A 19824-nucleotide genomic window follows, 5' to 3' on the forward strand; every position below is an offset into this window, starting at 1 on the left:
TGCGCAAGCGTGTGTGTTGTAGCGAGAGTGGCGATATTGACCCATCAGTGCTGCTCTGTCACCTCTTCTCTTTATGAGTCTGGCCTTTGAAAAACAAACTGGATTTATGGTCAGTTCGAGACTGCGTGTGTGTGTGTGTGTGTGTGCGTGTGTGAAAATAGGGAGGTCGGGGTTGGAAGAAAGCCGGGGTAAATTAGTAAGGAAATCATTCCCAAATGTAGCAAGAACAGAACGGCAAATTGTCACTGCTTTGAAAAAAATAAAAAAAATATATATAATGCAGTGGTGCCTTGAGATATGAGTGATCCGACTTGCAAATTTCAATCTTTTTTGCTTTGATTTGCAGACAAGCGTTTGAGATACGATTCAGCTCATTTCACACTAAGAAGCAGTTTGACAGATTTTTTTTTAAGGACTTCATGCCACTCCCAGTTGACGTTTACTGTCAAACTAAACAAAACAAAGAGAAGGACGTGTGTATTTAAAACAATAAGTTTGCCTTCAAGGCTGCTAGTTTAATGCTAACGCGTCAGGAAAAAACATTGCCAGGATGACCAATAGCATTAACGTGATGATCTTATAATGCTTTAAAGAATGGATATTTGAACACAAATGTGGAGCAACGCATGTAGACAGGCAATATAATACACACAGGCATTTATTAGATGAATATGACTGCTGCTACTGAGCAATTGTGACAGTCTCCCTCATGTCCCTCATGTTTGTCATTTTTATTTTATTTTTTTGAATATATATACTGTATATATATATTTAAATGCGTGATACTAATTGGAAGCCTTGGCCATTTCCTTAAAGGGGGAAAAAAAGCAAAAGACAATCACAAAGCTTCAAATGGATTGAAGGAGAAAAATTCCACTAAGTACTTCAAACGGGGATGTTGCCGTTTTCCAAAGCATTGATAAAGTGAAGGCATTAAAAATGTTTTCAAAGCACAGCAGCGCGTTTACATTGGAGGTAAACCATTCGAGTGTGTGCTGTTTAAACGTGTTGACCTAAAACCGTGATTTTCAGGGGTAGGGCGGGGCTGTAGCATAATTTCACGCGTAAACACGGTGATAGATGTCGATATTAACGCGTAAATGCTGCTCGGTGTGCGTGCGCGGCGTGCAGATGGCGACCTGGCATCTTTCTCTCCCCACGTCAGCTTCAACCCGCTCCGCTTCAAAAAATTGATTTCGCAGTGCGACCACCTACCCCCCTCCCTCTCCAACCCTCCCTTGGAGATGAACAGAATACACTTGGCCTGTCCATTTTTCTTAAGATTAAATCATACCCGAGCAGAAATGCGGGATTTTTCTTTTGGGCCTCTATTTCGAACGGGAGGGCGACGTGATTTGCTGATGAGTCTAACGTGTGGTCCGTTGGCCTCATTAATGAGACTGACACACGCCGCCCTGGCCGAGAAAACGCCTATTGTCCTCTTTACCTCGGGAGTTCTTAATGTGCAGCATTCGTTGTTAGTGCTCGACTGTAGTGCTTTGCTGATGGTCAAATGACAAAGTCTTAATAGAAGACAGAGGGGACGGCCGGGGACAAAGGTGGGCAATGTTCGGTGGGATGTGGCCAATTCCAGCGTGAGAGGCCTGCCTAAAAACCCCATTCACGGGCCGTCTAATGCTGGTGTGTAATTAAATGTGATTACTGGAGCAGAGGGCTCCTCTCTGCCTCTCCGAGGGCCACACACAAGCACTGGAGGCGGCGCGCACGCGCTCATTAAGGAGCCGCTAACAGATGTACACAAGCGGCGACCACAGGCGGACCTCGAATCTCTCAGGCTGATGCACGCACTCAAACAAACACACGCAAGAATTAACTCGCCTCCAAGGTTTCGATATGCACCGGGATCAGGATTGGAAGGGGTATGAAAGACCAAAGCTGGCTTTGTTTGTCTTTTTTTTTTTTCCACCCCTCTACGATGAAGGAGTTTTTGGATTATTTGGATTGGAATAAAACGTAAATTAGAGTGGCAAAGTTTTCATCAGTCAAAGTAAATCTTTCCCCGGGTGCACGGAAATCAAACGCACCCACATGGAAGGTAGCAAATAAAAAAAAATAAAATCAGGGCATCTTGTCAAGGATAATCACACATCAAGCAACTCGAAATCCAAACAAAAATCAATTACGCCGCACGCACACACACGCACCTCGTCTCTCCGCCTCTCCTTTCCTGGGCAGACATAGTCCCCTGGCGCTCATGGGAAATCGTGAGCATGCCAGGCACCACAAAGGCGTCCTTTCAGCCGCCCGCATGCTTGACCTGTGCGGGGTCGCCGCTCTGCTTTGTGCCCCGTGACCCCCTTGGTCACTTTGGGGTCACGGCAAGGACCCCGGGTCAAATCCAGATGCCTGCGTCTAATTTCACCCAAAGTGGGTTATCCGTCTGAATCTGCCCTAAAATGTGGCCCTCGCCCCGCTCCGATAACCCACTACTACGACCAAACACATGACTGACTCTTTGGAATATACGTCGCTACGCCCCGCTGTTAATTGGACTACCGGGGGAGGAAAAACTCAAGCATTCACACGTACACACACAGGCCTGACCTCTATAACTGCGCCAATGCCCCAACCCGTGGCTTGTGCTCTACCCTGAAGGATTAGGTGCAGAAAGACTCAGATGCAAGTGCACGGATGCACGGCACGCACACACATACACACAACACACACACAAGCGCATGCGCACACGCACACTTAAACGCAGCAGGCCTGGCCGAGGGTCTACCTTGAGGGATTAGGTGCAGAAAGACAGGACCTTCCAGCCAATCAACTGGTCTGTCACATTGATTTGGAGGGGTCACTGGTGCAAAAGGAGCAGGGCTTTCCTGTCTTAACCTCTCTGATCACACACATATGCACACTTACACACGCATAGTGATCAGAGTTTGTATTCTTCGAAATTACATTTTCGCCGTAAAATGGCCAAAAGTTGTCAGCTTGAGACACAAGATAAAATGGTATTTGCTCAAATAGGGTAAAAGTTAGATTTCCATCAGAAGTACAGTGGTGCCTTGAGATACGACTTATGTTGTGCGATTAAAGATAGAAGTAAAAACAAATCATCAAATGGTTTTGCTCAAAACAATCGGATCACACATCGTCGTTCCCCATTGAAACAAATGGAAATGCCACTAATCCGTTCCACACACACGACAGCAATAAGCAATTGCGCATTGTGCATTTTTTTTTTAATGAGAAGAAAAATAGCTTTCTCCAATATTTTGATTCTTAAACACATACCGTAATATGGGGCGTTGGATTTCCATTGATTTGTAGGCGTCAAATTGTCACTTCTGTGCACACCCAATGCTAACGGAATATGTAACCGCCATACAGAAGCAGTACGTAGTCTTTCATGACTCGCTTCTATCAATAATGCAGTGCAGCTCGAGGCAGAACTAATTGTTTCCCTACCCACTTAGCATTGACGCATCTGCCTCAACAGCACATCCGGAGCTGACAAGCGTGAGCGCTATGGCGAAGTAGCATCTTGTTAAATGGGATGTTTGTATTGTTCAACTACTAGCAAGATTTGAACGTAGCCTCACTTCACTACCCCCCCCCCCCCCAACATGCATGTAACATTTTATTGCTTTGTAGATGCTTATTTACCAACAGCTATCTGTGGTGAAAGCTGTACATAATGTAAACATTCATAATGGATACAGATAAGTAATGTAAAGAAGCCAATGTTGGCCACAACCGCTACAACAGTAGCATGACTTATTGGCAATGGAGGGTTGCGATAACACGGAATGTTCTCGGTTCAATGTTTGAATTATTTTGAAAAATGCAAATAGAGTAAAAGGCAATTCTGACTGTACGCTCATGCTTGTTCGTTTGCTCTTCCGTCTTTTTAGCTTTGTTGGCTTGGTTGCGCTGCTTCTGTTTTCTAGTCTTATGCCCAGTTGTTGCAAATGAGGGATAGGCATTTTATTTCGACCTGTACTCCTTATTTGCTATAGATTTTGGAAAGCTTCCAAAGCACAAGGTAATAGGTCAGCACAAGGCTGCAGGGGGAAATGATTGACATCTCGGCGGCCACAGCGTCTTGTCTCTGATTGGTTATTTTACCCGGATGTGGTTTTAATTGCAAACGCGCCCTTTAAGTTTGCAACAATGGCGCCCCCCCCCCCCGCTCCTTGCAGCAGAGAAAAAAAAGAATCCATCCGACATACACTTTCATTCATCCCCCAGCTGCCTCCCTAACCATCACATCCCAGCCTCTGAATAACCTTGATCCTTGGAGATACAGCGCAACCCTTCTTGGGCAAAATGCTCTGGGTTCCCCCTCCCACTACCCCGAGAGTCTTTCTTCCATTTCCTGGTCAAACAACACAATAGTCTTTTATCTGAGAGGGCAGCAGGCAGGCAGCAGGAATAAACCATCACAAGTTACATTTAAGGTGCTGGAGTTGAATGCCCCCCCCCCAAGTGTGTTTTAGGGTTTTTTTTTGTTTGTTTACCCTCACACCTTTAGCCTCGGCATCCCCCCCCCCCCTTGTTTCCCTTTCCTGACCGGAATCTGAAGGCTGGAAAAACAGGATCTGCTTATATACATAGATATATTAGTGCTGTTATGATTACAAAGCCAATCAGTGTAAGAGGAAGAAGGCTGCACTTTCTGACTAGAAGGGCACCTTGGTTTTATGACATTAACGTTCCGTTCCTTTGACCCGGACATGAGCCGATTTTGTACGCAAGTCCCTAATGCAGGAGCGAATTCATAATTACATGAAAAAAAAGAGAACATTCCTTACCTTTGCTGCTTGTTGACCTGCATGCTGGAAGCGAATGAGTTCATAGCATAACCAGATAACCTCGAACGTCGGGACGGTCGTAGACCGAGGCCCACCTGTAAATATAGCAACACAAGTTAGAATATTCAAAACGCACGTTACTTCTCAAAAGTACTGAATTTTATGACTGAAAATAAACTGCTTTGGACGTTGTTACGATTACGGCTGTTTTCACTCTCCAGTCTACATTTCAGTTGCTTTGTCCATATTTTTGGAGGCTATTATTAAGGCAACAAAGAAGAAAAACATGAATGCTTGAAACAGTTGATGACGGCTGTGGTCCACAAGCAGTTAGTTAAATGAAACCATCTGGGAGGTTTTTCAGTGATACTATCTGCCGTCAACTGCTCTCAACCGAGACATCTGAAACCTGGCATCGGCATCTCAATTTATCAGATGAAGAGATGAAAGGCTGAAAAGGTTGGAAACAAATGAGTGGATTAGATTAAACTTTATTGTCGTTACACGTCGCAAGCACAGGGCAACAAAATCCAAAGTTCCCAGTTTGAGAACCACTGATTCGTAGTAGGCCTTTAATTGTGGTATCAAATAGAAGTAGTGCAAATATATTTGTGCATACAAACTTCAAAAGGTTACAAACTCCTGGCAATTCAAGTAGAGAACGATGAAGGCCTGGTGGGAAGTACAGTCATGAATTACTTCATTGTACTTCATTACAGTAAGATTTTTCAGGTGTTTGTACTTTCCTGCAGTACTGTATTGTGGTGATTCTTAAAATACGGGACGAGTACTGCTCCTTTCGTGTTAGGCAAAAGAAGCATTGCCCCAGTACAGATCTAGGTATTTAACATTTTAGGGCAACACCTTAGCATTGAATTTTTAAGCACAGTGAAGAACGTTTCAGTACATTTTTTTATTTTACTTTTATGTGTCATATACAGTATTTAATTGCATCAGTATTTAAGTTTTATTGAATAAACTTTAAGGAGACAAACCTCTTTATGATGACTAGAGTGTTTTTTTTCTTTTTTTTTGAGGCGGTACACGGTGTCAACTGTTTGAGAACCTCTGCTGTCAAGTGTTTTTCTTTTACACCTTAAAAACACAGATCAAAAGCGAGATGATGCCTCATTGCATCAAACGCGCAACCACGAGAGAGACGCTTGGGGGCGCCCCACTGTTTCATGGAAGGCAAAATGCAGGCTGTGTTGTCTTTTTTCACTTCGTCGACTCCAATCGCTGCTTCCTGGTTACGACAGCGAGCAGGAGGTGGGGGCGGAAACAGTCAAGGCGCATTTTTGATTTACTATTTCGAATTAGAGTTGTTTTAAAACTATTGCGTCCACGTTTTTAAAGGACACAACTCTATGGACATAATCGACACGATGACATCCATGATTACGCAAACAGACCGACGCTTCGATCAGTGAATGATGAACCTTTTAACGGTTAAGTTGTTATCTTTGTGCTTTCGTGATAAACTTAACTTTGTGCGACAGGCGCTGACACAATAGTATGTTTTATTTTTATTTTATTCAAACGTTAAAAAGTAGTTGTCAAATGGGTGACGAATGTTTACTATCCCCACAGCGCCACGTCACTGGAGCAAATTGAGGCGCCCCGGAACTGAGACGAACCCCGCTGTGGCCAAGAGATACATTTCGACGTGTTCTCGTGCTTTCGTGCACTGCTGTTCTTTTACCGTGTTATTTGACATTTGCCTACCGAGGGAAAGAAGAGGTTGCATGTCCCAAAATGACGGCCTCGAACTGGGGTCTCATCATGAACGTGGTGAACAGCATCGTCGGTGTGAGCGTGCTCACCATGCCCTTCTGCTTCAAACAGGTGCGTCACCTGTGCGACGTGCGCGTGCTCGGATTTGACGTGCGCGCTCCAAGGCCGCCATCTTAGCCCACCTGTTTAAAATTGAAATTGACTTTTTAAATGTCTTATGTTCAAATAGTTGTCTTTTTGGATTGCTTACCCCCTTTAATTTTAGAAAAATCCACAAAAATAGCCGCCACTCGGACATTGCTAGCCTGACACCCCGTTGGTCTCATCTGTCGCTCATAGGTAGTTCTTCCTTGGTCTGCTTGTTTCTTTCAAAATAAAATAAAAATAAAAACTGCAAGGTCTCACTTTTATGGTTATCGTAATATGCCGACATGCTGTTTACACTAAATTCAAATATTGGATATGCATGTACAGTAAGCGCCTTCCAAATAACCATGTAAAGTATCTCACCACCTAGCAAACCTGTTCCTATGAAAATGAAGCTTGTGTCTGGATTTAGCCACACAAATATCCCTTGGGATATTTACTGCAGTGATTGTCTTGTTTCACTTGCCAACAAGTTCATGAAGCTTAGGTAGTAGCTTCTCAGTCTTAAACAGTAAGCGTGATATAGCCCAAGGTGCAGGACTTTTTTTCCTTTTTTTTTTTTAACAGTAGTTTGTCAGGAGTCAAATTAAACGGAAGAGATCACTTTCTGAAGCAGAAACCCATTGAGAATCTTTCATGAAGGATGACCAGTCAATGCAACAGTGCACGGAAATAAATCTTGTGACAAACAATGCAATGCTGTGGTCAAAACTGGAAGCAACACAACCAAATATGGAAGGGCGTGTCTTCTTTTGTGTAATAGTAAATGTGTTTCATGTGCTTAATTGTGCATACCCATGTATATTTGCCTAAGGTAGGACAACGTTAAATCTGTCAACACTAAGATCAATGGATCCTTTGTTGAACTCAAACATTGTTTCATCCACTGTGAACACCAACAGTCCTTCTTTCACACATGCGATGCCTACTGCACGTGCGATTCGGGGTTTACGTTACTGCCGTAGGTATGAAATTTCGTCATTTGCTGTTCATTTCCTGCCTCATTTCTGCTCAATTGTGCGTGACTTGAAGTAAATGAGTAGAAAGGAAGTTCAGTGCGAGAGGCGAAGAAGAACAAGAACGAGTAAATGCAACGCTCTATGATATGGCAGTAGAAATGACATGTCAGCAGGTTGATATGCCATATTGGAACCAATGTGTTTTCTATTAACTAGTGTGCAATACGAATGTACCCTTGACTCCTTGCTCTGACATTTACTGTATAATGCAAAGTACATTTCAAGATGGATGCACGCATGTACTAGCTTTGACTTGTGCTTGTTTTTCCTCAGTGTGGGATCGTACTGGGAACTCTCCTATTGTTCCTTTGCTCCTGGATGACGCACAAGTCATGCATGTTCCTTGTCCACACCGCAAGCAACACCAAGAGAAGGACCTATGCTGGATTGGGTGAGATGTAATCTGGGAAATTGTGCAGAAGTGACGTTTTTATAATTCGTTTTTTAAGTCATGCACAAGACAGGCTAACCCGTTTAGCCAGTTAGCAGCCAACTTGACACTTTCATGGCTTACGCCCACGTCACTCACCAGGTCTTTGACAAATGTATCAAATGATGTTTCGATACGCACACAGTGAAACACCAGTCTGTCCAGTGTGTTTTTAGTGCAACATTTGCTTTGTTTTGCTGATGATAATATCAAGACAGACCCCACACGCTAACTTCGTATTTGTCTTTGCAGCCTTCCACGCTTACGGTAAAGCAGGAAAGACACTGGTGGAAACCAGGTAAATATACTGTTAATATATACTGTTACCCATACACCTCAACACATTTATATTTGTAGCATAGATTGGTTTTGAGGAATTTATTGTATTTTTTTTACCTTTAACATAACCAATGTTTACAAGTTAAAAAATAAAATAGACACAGTAGATTTGACATGCCGCTTCACCTTGTGTCCTTACAGTATGATCGGCTTAATGTTGGGGACCTGCATTGCCTTCTACGTGGTCATTGCGGATCTGGGCTCCAATTTCTTTGCCCAGCTGTTGGGTTTACAGGTTTGGGATTTTGAGTCAACATCTCAACGGCAGAATTGAAGGCGCCGCAAAGCCAATTCGTGTTTGGGTTTCTGAACCGCCTCCGTCTTATTTTCTCAAGGTGACAGGCAGTTTTCGCGTGCTGCTGCTGATCGCCGTGTCGCTCTTCATCGTGCTCCCTCTGAGTCTGCAGCGGAACATGATGTCCTCTATACAGTCCTTCTCGGCGATGGCGCTCATGTTCTACACTTTCTTCATGTTCACGGTGAGCCGGTCGCTCCTCTCTCTGTGCCGCCGACTTCAAATTCGAATATCAGATGCATTTTGTAAATGCCTTTTGTAGAAGATAAGCGGATTAGAAAATGGATGGATGGATGGATGTTTCAGCCCTAATTTGTAGCCCTAAATGTGACTTTGTTACATATTCCACTTATTATTAGTAAACACCATCCTGTCGGCAGCCTCTTATTGATGAACCACCTTCGGGTAAAAGCGAATGCTTTTTTTAATACTCAAGAGCAGATGCACAGAATATACCATGCTAAGATTTTCTTCCTTTTTTTTTTTTCCTCCCCCCGCCTGGAGTCCAGCACCCATTTTCTGCCTGTTGTAAGAACTCACCTGTGTGTTTGGGTCCTCACATGCACTCCCGCTTCCACAGACTTCCCACTGCAGTTTACAGTAACTCTGTAGGCAAACCCGGAATACGTTTGGCGATGTGTGTCTGCTATTTAGTAGATGCAGGTCCAGCCTGGTCCATGTATAACCCCGAAGCCTCTAACAATCACAAATCTCCTTCTCATCCCTCCCACTCTTTCCTTCTTTTTACCTTTTGTGTCCTGTTTTCCCTTCATTTTGACTTCCTGACCCCCCACCCCCTCCTCTTCCCTACTTTCTCCCTGCCGTTCTCCCCGCTGCTCATGTTGTAGATAGTGTTGTCGTCCCTGCGCTACGGCATAGTCTCAGGCTCCTGGTTGGAGCGGGTTCACCTGTGGCGCTTGAAGGGCGTCATTCAGTGTCTGCCCATTATCGCCACCACCTTCTGCTGTCACCCGTAAGTAAACCATTGGACCCACCCCCTCCTCCGGGCATCTTACACCATCAGGAGGGCAGTGAAGGAGGCATTGGGTGAAGGAGCCTGAATTTCATGACCTCATAAAAAGATCTCCCACAATTGCGAAACATTTGGCCAGCTTCTCCTCACTTCTCACCTTTCTTTAATTCGGCTTTTTCCTCCTCAGATCACGTGTGTGTGTGTGTGTGTGTGTGTGTGCGTGTGTGCGTTTGGACAGCAGTAGCGGTGTTAATAGTCAAGTGAAATATTTTGGACCCCTTTTCATCAGGTAGAGCGAGTTGGATTTAGTTGCATCATTTATATTGACTGTATTATTTTTATTTATTTTTTTTTTCATCGCCATGCTCTACGCGCCCATCTTTTTGATTCTGGCAGGTGCAGCATGGGGTGTATCCATGTCCTCATTTCTTCTGTTTCTCTCTCCTCATGCATGGGAGGAGCCCCCCCCTCCCCCGGCCGGCCCCCTGGCCACGCCCCTCTTTCCATCTTCCTCCCCCTGTCTTGATTTGGTTTGCGCTGTAACCCCCCCTCCTCCTTCCCCTTAGATGGTGCTGTCTTCATTCAAACACGAGCTGCTCAGTGGCTGGTGGCTAGGGCAGGTCAATGTGGTGCGCTGGGAGGGGGTGTTTCGCTGTCTCCCCATCTGTGGGATGGCCTTCGCCTGTCAGTCGTAAGTACACTTCTTGCACTGGACCGGACTGTAAACGTCTCACGAGCTCAGTGACTGACAAACAGTGGTCCCTGTAAACCCGATGGCGGATGGATGGGCACACTTTATCCTTGCATGATTGCAGAAAGCCACAACAGGGGGTGGTGGTGTTTGGGGGGTGGGGGGGGATCTGACAATATGCAGTGCAAGAGAATTATAATTGCACAAAGAGATGGCTGATTCTGCTAATGTGCATCTCACAGTCACGCGGTAATTGAAGCACATACGACTCCGTGACATTGCCAGTATTTGGCACATGACAGCTATTAAATTAGGAAATATATTCAAGAGGAGTTTTGCAGCGATTTTCTTACTCCATTAACTTTTGTAGTGGCACCACCTTGTTTAAATTCTAAAAAAAAAAAAGAAAAGAAAAAAATGTTTCTATTTTTCTTCCCTCACATCCATGTGCATGCTGTTTCTCTTTCTTTGTCGTCTTCTATTTTAGTCTTTGGTTTGAGGTATTTCCAAAAAAATGCAATTTGAAAACAACGTTGGAGATAGATTTAGCGATTGTTGCTGGGAGGTCAGCAGGATCCGGACTGTGTGCATAAGCGTCGGTGTGTGTGTGTGTGTGCGTGTGCGTGTGTGTGTGTGTGTGTGAGTGAGGAAGTGACAGCAGGGGGTGACAAAGCCCGGGACTGAAGCGAGACCCTGTAAAGCGCACTCACAGATTTGCTCCAAAATACCTTCTACATGTTTGAAGTTAATTGTCAAAAGTGTGCAGAGACGCAGTACTCAACAATTTTTCGCCATTTGTTTTCCTGCCTTGTGCTAGGGACTTTGGATTTCATCATGAGTCCCTCCCCCCACATAATATAAACTAGAGTGTCTTCGTTCCCAAAAACACATCTGCTGTTCGAGGTGGCGGTTTAAGAACGCCTCGTTGTACGCAATGAGTGTGCGCACATCGCGGTGCGAAAAGTGGAAGCGGCAGGAGGGGAAAAATAAAGGGAAATAAAAAGAAGTCCGATTTCGGCGTGGCTGATCCGGAGTGCCTTGTTGTCCGCCATGAGTGCATGCAAATCACAGTGCAAAAGTCCGATATGTTTTCAAGGGATATACGTGTTATGTTTAGGCATAATAAAGATGCTCGACGAATTAGCATGAGAGTGGGGTGATTTCAGCACATTCGGTGGCTTTGCCGACAGCAATCTGATACACGTTTTTGAAGCCTCGTTTTATATCCATTCAAATTTCTTTCTTTTTTTTAATTAGGCAGGGTTGTTAACACTCTTCTCTGCGGTGTGTCAAATTCACAACACGTTTATTTTCCCTTTACAGGGGGGCTTTAGTCACTATAATGGGACAAAACTAGCCAAATGCGACCGTCTAAGCGGGCGGGTTCATTAACGAGCGAGGTGCGCCCACGCTTAAAGGGGAAGGACGCCTCCTCATATGTTTGTACGCTCGTGTGTCCAGGCGCCAGGTCCCGCTAGAGCCGCTGAGTGATATTTGGCAGGATGATGCATTTGGCCCGTTGTCAGGGCCGAGCGAGCGAGGCAGGAGCGCCGTTAGATGGCAGGCAGCCGAAGCCAAATCCACTAATCAACACGCTGGACCGCGGCCCTCCTACAGACACACATTGATGCATTCACAAGCTGATTAAATAGCTCTCAGCACATTGGAGTTTTATGACATTCATGAACCGTGTTTACTCCCCGTTACATCATTACTTAACATTGCCATTATGATGGAATGGGAGCCGGACTTGTTTTTTTTTAAGATAAAGATTTGGATGCTCACGGGCGATCAGCTCACACATGGACAAATACAGTATATGGATAAAGAGTTTGAGACTTACGACCTGGACATTTTTTTAAAGTCAACTAATTACGACGAATCTCAATACATATTTGCCCCTCAGCTTTTTTTTTTTTGGACTGCTTGAAACAACTGTAAATGAAATCGCAACGGTCAACGCTTATTGGGAGACCGTTGACACACCTTAGCTCCCCACTTACAGTGCGCCATTTTATTTCACCTTGGCATTGAGATTTCATGGATTGTGGATTAAGCGCGGAGCGGGAGTGCAGGACGGTTCTCGCTCATAAACTTCCCAAGCGTATGAAAGTGAAAGAGAAAAAGACGAAAGTCACGGTCCCTCCAAATTTCTCAAGAGCGCACAGAACAGAAAAAAAAAAAACGTGGGAAATCAGACACACGCATGAACCACACACGTCCGACAGCCTTGAGCGCCGTCACCTCCTTCTGTCACACAAACTGCCTTTAGGTCATTTCCATCCAGTGCCGTTTTGAAACTGCCTTTTTATTCTTCTACATTTTCTGAGTATTCATATGAATTTGAATTCAATGTGAGAATTTTACACTGACACACCGATTATTTATTATTATTATTATTTCTTTTTATTTATTATTCCTAATAATTGGCTGAATGATTCCATAAAAATGCAATTTCTCCCGCCGCGCGCTTTGTCTCTCGCAGTCAGGTGCTTCCGACCTACGACAGCCTGGATGAGCCGTCCGTCAAGCGCATGAGCACCATCTTCACGTCGTCCCTCAACGTCGTCACCGTCTTCTACATCACCGTAAGTGGACGCGCACCTCAAAACGGCGCGTCCGACTGACGACGCGAGCAACCGTTCTTTTCTTCCAGGTGGGCTTCTTTGGCTACGTCAGTTTCACGGAGAACATCGAGGGCAACGTGTTGATGAACTTCCCCTCCAACCTGGTGACCGAAGTGATCCGGGTGGGCTTCATGATGTCCGTGGCTGTCGGCTTCCCGATGATGATCTTACCGTGCCGCCAGGCCATCAACACCATGCTCTTCGAGCAGCAGGTGATCTCGGGAGTTCTTTTCCGACGGCCACGACGGTCTCGCGGTGTGTTATGTGTGTTTGCTGTGCTTGATGAGAAACCGCTGAGTCATTCTCTGGGCGTGACCCGTGTCGGCACAGCCCTCCTCAAACATACCGGGAAAGGAACTCATCCGCGACCTCAATTTCAGTTGGGTTTTTTTCATATCCACACAGCTTCGGTGCACAAACATAACTGACTTTAGTTTGGCGGACAGGATTGAGGGACATCAAACACAAACGGGTGTCAAAGTGAAGGCTCGGGGGCCAGATCTGGCCCGCCACATCATTTTATGCGGCGATCCGAAATAAATCAAGTCCGTGTACTTCTTGTTCCAGACTCAAATCTGGACCACATTTGCAAATTATTTTCTCGGTCTGTGTAGATTCTCGGTTTTCCCCAAGTCATCGTAACCAACCCGTCGAAACCAAAATCCAATGGCGTCGTAATGAGCCCCATTTTTCTTGTTTTGTTTTTCCAAGCGTTGTCATCCCTTTTTTTTTCTCTGCAGCAAAAAGATGGGACGTTTGCAGCCGGTGGCTACATGCCTCCTCTGCGCTTCAAGATGATCACCCTCGGCATCGTCTTTGGCACCATGCTGGGAGGCATTCTCATCCCCAACGGTACAGTCGCCGTGCGTGCGCATCGCCGACCGGGGGTCTCGAAAAGCGCACGTGTTTCTTTGTGTGGGCAGAGTCACTGGGACACTTTAACGACCCGCGTGAATGTGACTTTACGAGTCAGTGACTGTCACAGCGGAACGCAGTCCTTAAATCAGGGCTCTAACTTTTATTTCCTTACAGATGGGTAGGCAGAGGGTCGTGGGGGGGCTGGGAGAGTGCACACACAACCGATCCACATACACACACCTGTGCCGTCGCTGACATTGCGTCAGGTTGACGGTCGGTCCCGCTCGCAGCTCGGAAACGGTGCAAGAGTGAGTTCTCGTGCATTCGTTCGTCTTTTTTATGGGCACTGCGTGTTAAACCCTTGATAGGTTGGCCGCGCAAACAAAAACAAAACCGCGCTTGGCTCTTTGTGTATCTAATCAGACTAATAGACTGAGGAGAAGGGAGGTAAGGACCCTGGGGAGAACAAACACTAAATCTAGTGGGAGACAATATGGTGTCCGTCCTCTGGATAAGCAATGGTTTTCCGGGGGGGGGTTGGGCCGAGGCCCGTCCGCCGCCAGGAACGGGATGCCGGAGATGCGAGCCCGGAGCCAGGGGCTGCGCGGCAGCTGATTATGAATGGCGCCCACCGATAAGGAGCAGGCAAGAGACAAAATCCTCTTTGCCATTGTCTATGATGACAAAACCAGGTGACTTTGTGTTGACAAGTGCTTTTTGCTCTCAAAAGTGGACCGGGACCGAACCAGGTCAGCTATTCAGTATTTAATCAGTAGTGGATGGTGAACATGAATTGCTGCTGTGTCTCCCCAGTGGAAACCATTTTGGGTCTGACTGGAGCCACCATGGGCAGCCTCATCTGCTTCATATGCCCGGCTCTTATCTACAGAAAGATCCAGAAGAATAGCATCATAGCTCAGGTACCATCGTCAGACTTCTTGTCGCCCAAAAAAGGAAGAAAAAAAATCCTTTTCAACAACTTACAGCATGTCTCTTGTTTTTCCCAATAGCTCGTGCTTTGCGTGGGTCTGGGCATCCTTCTCATCAGCACCTTCACCACTTTGTCCATCTCGGCCCAGGGCCCCGCCACCAAAGTCCAAGCTCCCCCTCCCCCGGCACCCGACAAGAGCAACGTGCAACCACCGGACGTCATTGAGCGGCACGGTAAAACACGTGACCGGCGGCTCCCAACGCGTTAAGCTAATGAGGCTCACGTTTACTTTGACGGTGGTCGCCGTGTCCTGCGCGAGCAACGTAAGGAATATGTGATTCCATAGTAAGGGTCCAGGAAAAAAAAAAAAAGAGATAAAGCGATATTATTTTTCATCCCATGCCCAACAGAATGACTGATAGGGAGACAGGCAAGGCAAGAAGATAAGACTTTGATAGTATCTCTGAGCATCTCTGAGCTGGGTGACATTGATGGAGCAAGAATGATGCCCTTCAGACTGAGGCAATTTTCTCGACACCCCTTTTCCTCATTTCCTCTTGACACCCCCTCCACCCCCACCACCACCACCACCAGATTCTGTCTTTTCACCACCTTCTTCCAATATCTCCCCGGGCACCTCAAAAAGGCCTTGAAGCTGCGTCTCTATAAAGCAGAAGGAGGTAATATTAGTTTGGTAGCGAGAGCGACTGGAGGTAAAGAAAGAAAGTTGATGTGTTCACTTTCCAGATCGTTTCGCTTGACCGCGATAGTTTGACAGTCATCTGTTTGTCACCTCCGTTTCATCTTACTGGCATGGATGCAATCTGCGTCTTTTATTTTTTATTTTATTTTTATTTTTTTGTCCCTTGTTGTTCTTGCCAGCATAGACTGCCACCTAGTGGACGTATTGCCGTCGACATCAATGCATCTGCATTGCACCGTTCAACATATTTTAAGTTGTTCGGTCAATAAATTTATATCAGGGCCGAATTGAAGCAGTGATTCGACACGCGTTACGTCTCGGAACTCATGTTGCATTTTAATCTTTCTGGACACAGAGAATCTTCCCAATGTGAAACCAGGAGACATCGGCCAACCCGACCTCCCGGCGGTGGATGAGCTGGAACCAAACAAAGGGCAGCCGGAGGAAGCCCTCCAGATTAAAGGACCAGTAGGACTGCCGGAGAGCAAGAAGGAGGAAGAAGTGCAATTGGACCGCCCCGATGCCGGTAAGGAAACTGAACCCGGATCGGAACATGACCCGGCTTCTAAATTGGACCTTGTCCGCTCACACAGGTGTCGCCGTACCGGAGGGAGAAGCCCACCGCCACGAACCGCCGATCCCGCACGACGAGGTCCAGATAGACACCAAAAAGAACAATGCCGAGTTGGAGGAGGAAAAGAAATTAGCGGAGGACGAACGCAAACGAGACATGGAGCCGGGCGGAGGTCAGGACGCCGCGAAAATAGAGGAGAGTGCGGAAAGCGTGCTGAAGCCGGCGGCAGTTGTTGTCAAGAAAGAGGAAGTGGACCTGGGCGGGGGCGAAGGGCGTTCCAATGAGGTGCTTGAGAAGGTGGCGGAGAAGAAACGAGAAGTTGTACCCCTGAAAGAAGCGGAGAGGCTCGACGCTGTGAAAGACCAAGGGGACGAGCGAGTCGACAAAGTGGACAACGCTGCGGAGGCTGCGGGGAAACGTGAGTGATTGATATTTACATTAGACGAGTCATTCCCAACTCGGCTCGAGCCGCTTGCTTTGCCTGGAAAACAAACGCTGCATCTGTTTCTAGCTAGGAGACGTCATTGCCAAACCCTTTGGTTAAAAAAAAAAACAACGTAAAATAGATCAGAGTTCCAGCCTTAATATTTGATGTGATTTTAGCGCCACCTGCTGGTGAAGAAGCCCAAGCGGCAGACAGCAAAGATGCTGGAGATGAGAAAATGGACGGTGAGTAGGAACTTGACATTTCATTGATTTGCAATGAATAAATAGACAGCGGCAATCACGTACGGCGAGTTACTGTTAAGAATCCGGCAATGCGCATCTCCGACGTATTGTGAAGGTCAACGTTTTGTGTCACCAAGAACGTCGGCAACGGTCTGCAGTATTTGCCACTTGCTACTTTTAATCTCACTCGACTTCTTTTTAATCATCGCTGTGATCCCCTTCTTGCTTGTTGCACTCTTGAAAGATAAACGTGGGGGATGGACTAAGGCAGAGCCGCTCTTCTCTGACTTTCCAACATTTCAGGATGCAAGGCTTGCCATTTTTTGTTTTGCCACTTTCTCATTATGTTGTTGACTTCTGCCCCCCTCTCTCTCTCTCTCCTCTTCAATCTTTGCCTCTTTGCTCCTTTCTCTGCCGGATCACAGTGATAAAAAAGCTGGTTGCAGGTACGACATCCCCTTCTCGCTCCGCCTTCTCTTGGTCTGTTACTAAAATCTCTCAAAACACCCATCGAGCCGCGTCTGTTCACCGATGTATTCATAATAATATAGCACCTCGTGTGATTTACTAAACGCACCATCACCACCCGTCTAACGTAGTTCTCGTTAACTGGTTCTTGGTAGTTGATTTGTGTTAGATTCATCTGTCCAATTTGAAGACTTTGTACACTTGCTGGACACTGCCTGAGCCAAGCAGTTTTTAAAATGAATATTGACATCTCGCAGTAAAATGAGCATTTATTTATTTTTTTTAAACAAAGGCAAATAAATTGCTATATTTGGAAAGTGTCCAGTATGTGCGTAGCGCTTCCCCAGTCCCCCTCTCCCATTGAGACCCTCGGTCATGCTAACTTAAGGGCTTGTACGGTCTTCCCCCCTGAGTCGACTGATGATTGCGTTGTCCCCCCCCCCGCACCCCGTGTAGAAGGCCAGCTGGATCACGCGGTGCTGCTGCAGGTCATCAAGGAGCAGCAGGAGCAACAGAAGAGGCTTCTTGACCAGCAGGAGAAGCTTCTGGCAGTCATCGAGGAGCAGCACAAGGAAATCCACCAGAAGCAGCCGGGCGGTAGGTCGACGAGATAAAACGAGATCTGGTAAAAGGGCCCCGGCGGGAATTGCGAACAGTCAACGTCAAGTTTATTTCAATTTCTAAAACAAGTGTTTCATCCATGAAATGCGCTGCTTCGTCCAGAGCTCCAGGAGCACGAGGAGGAGGCGGACGGAGGAGCGGCGAAGCCCCGAGACTCGGATGCGCAGCAGCCCGAAGAGCCGGCGGCCGCCGGGGCTCTGCAAGTTGCCGCCGTGGAGCCTCGCGGCGCGCCGCCGAATCCAGCTCAGGCTGCTGAAGACAAAGGACAGGAGGTAGCCAAGGTAGCTCTTGCGGCGCCTCACAAAGAGAACAACCCAGGTGAGTCCCATCAGCAGAGTGAGCTGGGGGCCAGAGGGGTGCCTCTAAAGAGGAACCTACCCACCGTCCATCCGCCGGCAGCGAACAACGAGCACGTTGCTCAAGTCAGAGTTGAGGAGGACAAGCTAGATGATGAAAAACAGAAGCTGGAGAGCGCGGCGCGAGCCAAGATGGAGCAGCTTGAGGGGGAGAAGAAGGAAAAGGCGGCGGCGGAGGAAAGAGAAAGATTAGAAAAAGAACAGCTGGAGAGGGAGGCGAAGGAAAAGCTGGCCAGAGAGCAGGAGCGGCTCGAGAGGGAGAAGATTGAGAAAGAAGTGCAGGCTCGAGTGGAAAAGGAACGACTGGAGAGGGAAAAGAGAGAGAAGCTGGAGAAAGAGAAGGCGCTGAAGGAAAAATTAGCGCAGGAGAAGGCCATCGAAGACAGACGCCAGCAGGACATTGAAAAAGCAGACAAAGCTTTGCTGCAGAAAAAAGAAAAGGAGGCGCAGGAGCACTTAGCTCAGTTGGAGCGAGCCAAAGAAGCCCAAAACGCCGGCAACGCCGCGCAGGGGGGGGCTCCGAGAGAAGACGGCGAAGCTTTGAAGAAAGGAGGACGAGACCTCAAAGAGAAAGTTGCCGCTCGGGGGGACCCGGGAGAGGATGGCGAAGACGGGCCGGTCAAAGCCGCAGCTCGCCCTCGGGGCTCTCACGAGAACGCCAGGGACGACGAGGGAGAGCTGGATCTAAAGCGGAGGCGCAGGGCATTGGAACGCGGCGAAGACGGGCCGGCTCCGCAGGGGCCCGGCGTGCCCCAGGCCGTGCGCGGGCTGGAGCCCCTGCTGGAGCTGGGCGGGCCCGACCTGCACGTAGCCCTGGAGGAGAAGCTCCTAGCCGGGGCAATGGTTCACTCGCGGCAAATTAAGCAGACCTCGGAGGACGAGGAGATGAAATAACACGCATCACTCGCACATTCTCTTTGACACGCCGACCTGGACAGCCTCCGGATTGACACGAAGGAGAGCGCGACATCGTTGTCTTCGACTCGCTTGCCTTCGGAATTGTTACACGGACGTACGGTGGTGCCTTGCGGCGCGAGTTTCATTTTTGACCACACGCAAAACAAAAGTTTCAAATTGTCCAAATTCCTTAGTAAGCAAAGAGTTTGTACATACTAACTTATTGTCTCGTGGGGCGGAATACAAATGATTGTTAAGTTGTTTAAATGTACATACATCTATGCAAATAGATTCTGTCAAGGGTGGGTAATATCTACCATGAGTCACTTTATTTTTTTTGGGGGGGGCTGCCCATTCTTGTTTTCTACATCCCGCCCACCGAAATTGAAGTGTAAATATTGTAAATCTTGCTGTGTCGATGTCTCCATTCAATGTAATGCTGGAGCTGCCTCTTATAATGTAGGGGATTTTTTTTTAACTGTTTAGTGACGCTTCAGTCATGACTGAATGTGCAGCAATGGTCATGTCAGGTATTTTTGCTGTAGAATTACAGTCATATATTGAACAAGCATCAGTATTGTATCAAAAAATGGAGTGCAAACCATTTTGTCAGCACATCTCGCTTTTGTACAGAGGTTATTTTCTGACTATTTTCCTATCGACAATGTTTTAATGTGCACTCGGATGATAATAAAGGCTCCATCACAACGTTGC

At 46.8% G+C, this 19824-nt stretch overlaps 1 protein-coding gene across 3 annotated transcripts; it reads left to right on the forward strand.

Annotated features, from left to right (window-relative positions):
* Positions 1 to 6037: 6037 nt before the first annotated feature.
* On the forward strand, positions 6038 to 19822 carry slc38a10 (solute carrier family 38 member 10). 3 transcript variants are annotated; one of them, XM_086138670.1, is made up of 18 exons: positions 6038 to 6226; positions 6369 to 6623; positions 7952 to 8069; positions 8361 to 8406; positions 8589 to 8682; positions 8783 to 8926; positions 9591 to 9715; positions 12892 to 12994; positions 13063 to 13245; positions 13774 to 13885; positions 14705 to 14811; positions 14902 to 15055; positions 15881 to 16051; positions 16119 to 16517; positions 16703 to 16768; positions 17194 to 17214; positions 17693 to 17833; positions 17960 to 19822. In XM_086138670.1, the coding sequence occupies exons 2-18, from the start codon at positions 6534 to 6536 to the stop codon at positions 19105 to 19107; spliced, it is 3222 nt and encodes a 1073-aa protein (XP_085994796.1). In that variant the 5' UTR covers positions 6038 to 6226; positions 6369 to 6533; the 3' UTR covers positions 19108 to 19822. The 3 variants fall into 3 exon arrangements, with proteins under 3 accessions (XP_085994796.1, XP_085994797.1, XP_085994798.1); XM_086138671.1 differs by lacking the exon at positions 9591 to 9715 and adding an exon at positions 10282 to 10406; XM_086138672.1 differs by lacking the exons at positions 6038 to 6226; positions 6369 to 6623; positions 7952 to 8069; ... (1 more) ...; positions 8589 to 8682; positions 8783 to 8926 and having other exon boundaries at positions 9588 to 10406.
* The last annotated feature ends 2 nt before the right edge of the window (positions 19823 to 19824 follow it).

Source organism: Hippocampus guttulatus, chromosome 19 (assembly GCF_054856545.1).
Source record: "Hippocampus guttulatus isolate MCC_2025c chromosome 19, RoL_Hgut_1.0, whole genome shotgun sequence".
In the NCBI taxonomy this organism is placed as follows: domain Eukaryota; kingdom Metazoa; phylum Chordata; class Actinopteri; order Syngnathiformes; family Syngnathidae; genus Hippocampus; species Hippocampus guttulatus.

Excerpts from the sequence above, each read along its gene's own strand:
- slc38a10 (XM_086138670.1), top strand. The coding sequence starts at position 6,534 with ATGACGGCCTCGAACTGGGGTCTCATCATGAACGTGGTGAACAGCATC. Across the intron at positions 6,624-7,951 it reads TGCCCTTCTGCTTCAAACAG|TGTGGGATCGTACTGGGAAC; the intron begins GTGCGTCACCTG and ends GTTTTTCCTCAG. Across the intron at positions 15,056-15,880 it reads GGACGTCATTGAGCGGCACG|AGAATCTTCCCAATGTGAAA; the intron begins GTAAAACACGTG and ends TTCTGGACACAG.